This window comes from Populus trichocarpa, chromosome 5, assembly GCF_000002775.5.
Source record: "Populus trichocarpa isolate Nisqually-1 chromosome 5, P.trichocarpa_v4.1, whole genome shotgun sequence".
Classification (NCBI taxonomy): domain Eukaryota; kingdom Viridiplantae; phylum Streptophyta; class Magnoliopsida; order Malpighiales; family Salicaceae; genus Populus; species Populus trichocarpa.
This window is the reverse complement of record NC_037289.2, coordinates 8,354,909-8,363,060: the sequence shown is the minus strand read 5'-3', so window position 1 is coordinate 8,363,060 and position 8,152 is coordinate 8,354,909. Positions and strand designations below refer to the sequence as shown.

Below are 8,152 nucleotides of genomic sequence, written 5' to 3'. Positions count from 1 at the left end.
ATGGACAAAAAAGATGACAAGTGGTCGACGTGTCATCTACTCAAGTAGGCAACTCATCATCTACCAATTTTTTTAAAAAAAAAATGGGTCAAATGACATGTAATCTACCCTATTCAAAAATAAATAGAAACCAAGCAAGTTGACATGAGTTTCATTTAGGCCAGTCGCGCATGTCCAAATCATGCACTTGTAGCTCTATTTTTTCTCATTGTTTTTTTTTTTGTATTTTTTATTGAATTATTTTAAAATAAATTTATTTAAATGATACTTAAACAATTATCCAATTATGCCATTATTTTTAAATGATATTAATATTTTTTATAGTAATACTAAAATTTGTTTTCCTAAATAGTTATATATGAACCTAATATGCATAATTCTTTAAATATGGATGAAATATTTACTTTTTAAGTATTTATTGTAAATTTTTTTATAATTCTTCTCAACAGTATTATTGTTATATTTTTAATACATTCATGTGAAAATTATCAATTCATTATTTTATGTTATTAAAAATTGATTTTAAGATTATGATAAGCTCTTGTTTTAAAAAAGCTCATGATAAAAACCTATTTTGCCAAACAAAAGAAGAGAAGGAATGCATTAATACGGGAAAGAGATTTTAATTAAAGAGCAATTTTTTTTAGATGTTTTTTAATTTTTAGAATTTTTTTTATCTTTATTTTGATTATTTATAGTTTCTATACCATAAACAACTAAAGAAAGATATACTTTTTTGTTAAAAAAATTATATTAATAAAGAAGAAAATTTATACTAACAATTATATTTTTTTACAAATTTTAAATAATTATATTTATGATAAAAAAAACTATTTTTATTGTCATGTAATTAAATAAATAAAAAACTTAATTGAACTCTTTATATCTCCAAATCAAATATCTTTATATGCATATATCTTTAATCTTTTTACTTTTGTTTTTTTTTTTATTATTAAAGTTAACTTTTTTTACAATTATTAGTTCATATAATTTTGCTTTATTTCATTAAATGAACACATCAATTTTCTAATTCTCAATTTTCTCTTTCATTAAAAATAATTTGGCTAGTAAAACCCACAAGAAGGCAGTGTTTGAGACATATAGGGTGTGGTGTAGCTATAAGATAATATGCAAATAAGCTACTAGAAAGTATTGCAGATATGATCAGAGAAAATAGAAATAAGTGCCTTTACATGTACAAACAAACCTGAGGAAATGAAGTTAAAGCACTGGTAGATTGTATAAAGCATAAATTCACTTCCATTGACAAGTAAAAGAACTATGAAATTTAGTGCGTTCATTGGCCTAACTCGTATCATGTAACGTCTATACAATCAAAAGGTTACAAGGTATTGTAGAATGTTACATTTTGATACCTGAACTTCAATATGCTTTTTATGGAACACTTCGATGATACGAGGTTGATACTGTAACAGCCCCCAAGCAACTTCTCATCTACAACCGCAAAAAAAAGCTCGAAAGTTGAGCGATGATTTATACAGTGCATAGTTGATTGCCACTGCCCTAAACCAAAAAACAATCCCTACAATAACTGAAACCCCAGAGGCAAGGAGAGGAACTGTATTTTCTGAAAAAAGATACGAGGAGAATCCAGCACTAGATTCAAGTTTTGTTGGTAATTTTATCCAAAAAAATGATGCAATAAACCTCATGGCTGCATAAAGGTTGAAATTGTAAGGGCAGTACTGAAGAAATTCTACTTCCTTCCAACATAAGCTGCTAATTTAGACAAGTCTGGAATCCAAAATGATAGCTCAGAAGACCCAGTAGCAAACATAAGACTTCCAGGTGCCCATTTTATGACATGAGGCTCAGTTTCATATGTCACCCAACTCGCAACCTACACAGACAAAGAAAAGAGATCACTATGTCTGATGTAAATCAAGGAACAAATTGAAAATATGTAAGAGAATAATGGTTATTAATGTACTTCTTTCCCACTCCTTACACTCCAAGCATGCACTCGGCCATCACCTGAACCTGTCAAAATATCAGAACCATGAAAGCAAAGTTAGCAAGGAGTCACAACAGGGAAGACTTGCCTATTAAAACAGGTGAATTCTAGGTTTGATGTCAGATAAATTTTCTAGCAAATCTTCTAGCGGTGTTTAAAAAAACCAGCTCGTCTATAATATTTACATTATTTAACCCAACCCAACCCAACTCATTAAAATCAGATAATATGAATATTACAGATGATAGTTGATCAAAAAACCTAAGAAATAGATATCACTGGTCAGGTGGCGGATTAGGATTTTTAGAACCAAATCAACCTGACTCTCTCTCTCATTTTTTTTTTTTTGTTGTTGTTGTTGTTCAGAACTTAATTTGTTGTTATATGTTGTGTACTTTTTTTTACAATTGATTCTTCCATTTTAGTCAATTGATTAGTAAGCCTAAATTATTTGCTACAGTTTAGTTTATAACAGGTTTTGAGCTAATTTATGCAGCCCAAATCTTAGTTCTAATTAAGCCCAACCCTTAGATATTTGTAGTATCCATAAAAAATCTAGCCCAACCAGATATATACAACACGCTCGGGTCCAAAAAAAAATTGAATGGATCGGGTTTACAATTTGTAAAATATCAAAAGTTAGGTTCGATAAAATTATGAGTTCAAACCTGACCCAACTATATCTATGAACACTTCAAAAATTTTCTATTTCTGATGGTTCAGCCCATGTGCAGGATTGATCCCATTGAATAATAATTTTACACACAGAACCACTGTGAAGCTCTTCATTCCAAGCATGTAAATCTGAGGTACCAACTAACTGAAAAAAGATTTAAATTAGTGTCACCTCAACTCCAAAGAAGTGGCAGATACAATACCTGATACAACGAACTTTCCTTCAGGACTGAAAGATGCCTCTAATGTGGAATTGATTGAAACTGGTTTCACATTGTATGTAGATAACTAATACAACAGCGAATATGGAAGGTCAGCAAATATGTAGATAACTGATTCATTGAACTGTTCATGAATCACCATCCAAAATCTTCATCATTTAATAAGAAAAGGAAAATGTATTAAAAAAACTCAAATTCAGACTCACAAGTGTTCCACGGAATGAATCAAGTACATGAATATGCCCATCCATGGTAGTCAAGAGCATTAGTCTTCCATCATTGCTGAACTTTACCGCATTTGCATCAGATACATCTCCTCCAACAGAAAAGATGTCAAAAGGACCCTGAAACAAAAAAATCCTTGGTAAATAGTTGTGAAGTTACTTATGCAACAGCTAATCCTCTTTACACTTTTTCATGCATAAACACTAACCTTTTCATACTTGCGAGAATCAAACATTCTAATGTATCCTCCAAATGCAATTGCAAAGACTATCCCTTGATCATCATATGCTGCAGCAGGCCTTCCTTGTACACGTAAAAGACCCTACAGCATAGACAAGGAATCAGAATACAAGATGAATAGAGAGAGCACCTTTCTCTAAGCAAGCATCTATATTCCAACTTATCAACCTGGCACTTTTCAGCTCGTTGATCCCAAAGCAAAACAGTTCGATCGAGAGAACCGGAGATAAAGCATTCTTTGCGAGAGCACAAACTTAGCGAGACAACCCTTAGAAAAACAACATGAAATGTGACTTCATGATACAGATGTCCAGTAGAAGCAATCACTAGGGAGTGAAATAAATGCCATCGATATTGGAAACCTTACCTGTCATGGTGACCCTTAAAATACCGCAAATACTTGTTATCGTTCAACGAGAGAAGTCGCAGAGATTCTGCATCCATAATATATGCATGGTATTAAATACAGCATGATAAAGCAAGCATAAATCCATGATCTAGCCCTGAAAAATAAATAAATGATCAAAAAGATATTATAAAAATGCAGTTGTGGCTAACGTACCATCCCATCCATTTTTTGAGGAGTATAAAACAGTTGTAGGATCAGATGTGAAGCAAACCAGATCAACCCCATACTTTTTGCTATTAATTGCCTTCAAGCATCTGAAGTTAAACATGTTGTCTCCATAATTCATGCCAATAAGAAAACATGGTCCAACAACCACCATAAAATAAGAACAAGAAAATATCAATCTGTTATGAACAAGATATGCCGCTTCCCTTAAATAATTACATCCATACTTCTATGATGACATAAAAATTCAACAAATCTATTGCTCAACCAGCTCCAATAACATAAAAGAGTTGCAAAACTGCCATCTATAGCATTAAAACCAAGCAAATAGTAAAAAATCCCCTTTAAATTCTTATCAAACTTTCTTCTTGAATCTCTCATTCACAAAGAGTCAAATAGACAGAAGATTAGCATTTTCAACCCAGTTTTGCAATCATTATAATTCCCAGCAACCAAAACGATTTACTATATAAAAATGATATACAGTAACTCAACCTGAAAACATAACAAAAAAAACAAATCCGAGCAAATGCTTTTGCTTACCGAAGTTAAATCACACACTTCGCTAACACAACTACCTACAGCATTGAATTTCCGAAATATAACAATAATTTCTTCAAATACGTAAAATTTTCAAAAACATCCCCCTTTGCCCACCATCTGCTCTGAAGACAGGCATAACAAAATCACTCTAACATGACTAATATCCACCAAGATGTTATCAAATATTAAAAGCTTAAGCTATAAGCTTGCAGGAAAAGAAAGCTTACGCGGCGCCGGCAACATCATAAAGTCGAATAGATTCATCGTCACTAGCAGTTACTAGATAACTTGATGTCTTATGAAAATCCATGGAACTAATTCTTCCGTTCTGTGACCAATAATGAAACAAAAAGTGAGTAATACTGAAAAACTGAAAGAATTATAAAATGGGGTGTTTTAAAAATGAAAGAAACATACATAATCTCTAAAAACCATGCCAGTTTCCATGCTTTGAAGAATTTCTTCTGTTAGTTCTAATGATACTTTCTCTTCTCTCTCTTGTTGCGTCCCTAAGTTTTTTTAACAAAAAAAAACAAAATCAGTGATTTAAGAAAATAAGCATAAAGAAACGAGTGAGGATGAGATTAGGAAGAAGATAAAATTGAATACGTACCAACCATTGTTAATGAATTTTAACTGGTAAATTTGAGATTTTGAACAAGAAAATGTGTCAAGCTTCGATGAACAGGCAGAGCTTCTGAATTCTTACCTGCTGGGTTTTAATTTTGGCGTTTTGTAGGTACTCTTTATGGGGAAGTATGGGGCCCGGGCTTGTATTGCCCGGACCGGCCCAACTTGTTCGACTGAAATTATGGCGTCCCGATTAGCAATTGAGGACTTTGTTTTTGTGAAAATACTGTGACTAAGCATAAGAAATGAGTTTCTTTTCCAGTTTTTTCCTTTCTTACTCTCTTCTCTTCTCTTGGTAGTGTAAATGGTTTGCATTTGGGCTTAGAACATGGGCTTTGTATCAAGACCAGTCCATGTAGATTGGAATAGCAAAATTTCATGTCTCGATTGTATATCTAAAAAACCCACATGGATTGGGTGGTTTGGGGAACTTTTTGGACCAAGAGCAGGAAAAGTGTTCCTCCTTTCTATTAATCATGATTCCAAGTTCTATAATTATACGTGTGGATGTGAAGATTACAAAATTGATATGATGGCCACCAGATTTAAACATATATTTTTTTATATAGTTAGGTATAGTTATTTGGGAGTTGCCTCGATATTGTAAAATACGTAAAATATATGTCGTGGATGGAGTAAGTTGATCTGTAAATTGATGAGTCGATTTAAATTATGATTTAAAAAAATACAATACTAAAACAATATTGTTTCAAGGGTTTAAAAAAACTAAAAATAAAATCATTTTAAAAAACGAAAACAAAACTAATTATAAGTAAAATTAGATGTAGTTAGATTCCAAATTAATGAATTAAGGTTAATTTGTCAAGTCAAATAAATATCTCGAAAGCTAGTCGAGGCAAAACAATCAACATTGCTATATTCATAGCAAAAGGGATATTTTTGTTTTGATGGATTCTTCGATCAAATTTTTTTTATTATAAGTACACTAATTACAAAAGTAAACCAAGAGATGTGAGAAAAACATTATGTATCAACTCATGTATCGTTATGGATTACAACCATGTTTTTTTTATTTTTTTATGTACAAGACTTCTTTCTTTTCTTCTAGGATTGTGTAACACTCCGTATTTTCTCGTTAAAATTTTCATCCACGCTAACTATTTATAATTTTTTTATAAAAAAAATACAAATATTCTTTTTGTATAAAATAGAGTAGCTTAGTGACTCTAAGAAATGGATGTTCTTGAAGGAATTTGCATGGGACATATACAAAATAAATCATATTAAACATTTGCATCATCCTAATTACTAACGTTTAATAATTATATGATCAAAACTAATTTCATCATTTTTTTTCTTTAGGAACGTTGATTTTATATCAATTTTCAACATTTTTTATTTTTCTTTATTTCCTGATAAATTTTCTTCTCATAATTTTATTCATCACCTTATCATCCTTGCATCATGATAATTGTTTCATTCATAATTTAGTTTAACTTGTCACTATACGATTTATTTCTTACAACTTTAAAATTGATTGGTCTTATTCAAACACTTTATTTCATCCAATGTTTGAGGTTATTTCATAACTCCTTTTCATTTTATGAATATATTCAATTTATATTAATATTATTATTTCACAACTCATGGATTTTACCTCCAATTTATTTCCTCAACACATATAAATCATATAATTTTTTTTCTCTCAACCACCTTTAATACATATCATAACTCATTTCATAAGTATATCTAATTAATATTGTTATTTAATTCATAACATATTTAACTCGTGTCATCTTTTTGCTTCCCTAATATTTATTTCATCTATGATATATCATACTTCAATCCATATAACACTCTTGTTATATTGAGAAATTTCCTTGATTCATTATTCATTCCACTTATTTCATATCCATTTCTATTATTTATAATTTATCATATAACCTTTCATTACTTTTATACTTGCAAGACTTGCTTAAATCATCTTTATTTTCCATTAAACTTTGTCGGTAGGGCTAATTAAATACACAGTCATTGATCTGTCAACACAACCAAACTCATATACACCTTACTACATTACATGTTACTATACATACCAATTACATGATTTACTACTTGGCATGATGTTGTGAATTACGTAAAAATTTATTTAATGGCAAATATAATTAGCTTTATACACAATGAATATTTTCTATTATCTCTTCTATATATATTTATCACATCAATTACTAAATAGTTAATTTCTTATTTTACCCATAACCTTACAAATCAATGCAATTAACACAATTTAAGGACATACCAATGTCCTCTCTAGCCCAAACTAGGCATTTGTTCCATTACTAAATTAACTGATTTTTCTAAGTGTCTATTTATTAGGACACTAGTCTCATTAATTAAGGTAACTAGTTTCTCCAATTAGCCATTAACCAGGGCACTAATATCATTAACTATATAACTAGTTTTTTCGATAGCTCATTAACCAGGGCACTAGTCTCATTAACCATCCATCTCTCAACTTTTTCTTCATTTCTTCCTCTATCTCTTTTCTCTTCTTCACCTTCTCCCTCTTTCTCTTCCTCTTAAGTACGATTTCTCTCCAAAATATGGTATCTTTTCTTTTTTTTACCTTATTTATATGAAAAAAACTACAATGCCCCCAATTATTAACACATATAATAATGCATACAAGAGCACTGCCTTCTTTTCAAATCATTTTTTCTTGACTTCATATATATTTTTATTACAATATATGAAAAGACCACATTGCCTTTCCTAAATATCTATATGTTCCTTTATATCTAATTCTGGTCTGTTGGTATTTTCACAAGGCTTTTCTGGATTCCGATTGACCTGAAAATTCAACCCAAGTTAGAATAATGTCAAAAGACTACTCGTAAATCTTAGCATGTTCAAACAATCGGATTGAGAGATATAATTGATATTGTAAAACTGGTCATTAGATAATTTTACGTCAAAAATCCAAATTTTGCGTACCATTTCATTTACTTACATCGTAGTGATTTTTAATCTAATTCATTGATGACTTTCATACATAGTTTCTAAACCCGACCCGATGGTCGACCTGGTATAACAATCAGGTCACGGGTC

At 30.6% G+C, this 8,152-nt stretch overlaps 1 protein-coding gene across 2 annotated transcripts; it reads right to left on the bottom strand.

The window, feature by feature from the left end:
* Window positions 1–1,216: 1,216 nt before the first annotated feature.
* On the bottom strand, window positions 1,217–5,329 carry LOC18099200 (protein ANTHESIS POMOTING FACTOR 1). 2 transcript variants are annotated; one of them, XM_024600716.2, is made up of 11 exons: window positions 5,163–5,329; window positions 4,871–4,962; window positions 4,681–4,781; window positions 3,899–3,999; window positions 3,704–3,770; window positions 3,505–3,604; window positions 3,305–3,418; window positions 3,078–3,215; window positions 2,854–2,938; window positions 1,952–2,001; window positions 1,217–1,861 (listed from the first exon to the last, which is right to left on the bottom strand). In XM_024600716.2, exons 2-11 carry the CDS (start codon window positions 4,898–4,900, stop codon window positions 1,718–1,720), a joined length of 930 nt encoding a protein of 309 aa, XP_024456484.1. In that variant the 5' UTR covers window positions 4,901–4,962; window positions 5,163–5,329; the 3' UTR covers window positions 1,217–1,717. The 2 variants fall into 2 exon arrangements, with proteins under 2 accessions (XP_024456484.1, XP_024456483.1); XM_024600715.2 differs by having other exon boundaries at window positions 5,067–5,328.
* Between the last annotated feature and the right edge of the window lie 2,823 nt (window positions 5,330–8,152).

Bases quoted from the DNA above. Each gene is read 5' to 3' on its own strand.
- LOC18099200 (XM_024600715.2), bottom strand. The intron at 3,216-3,304 runs GTTAGTGTTTAT...TTTTTGTTTCAG, and splicing joins ATTCTCGCAAGTATGAAAAG to GGTCCTTTTGACATCTTTTC. The intron at 1,862-1,951 runs GTACATTAATAA...TTGTCTGTGTAG, and splicing joins GTGTAAGGAGTGGGAAAGAA to GTTGCGAGTTGGGTGACATA.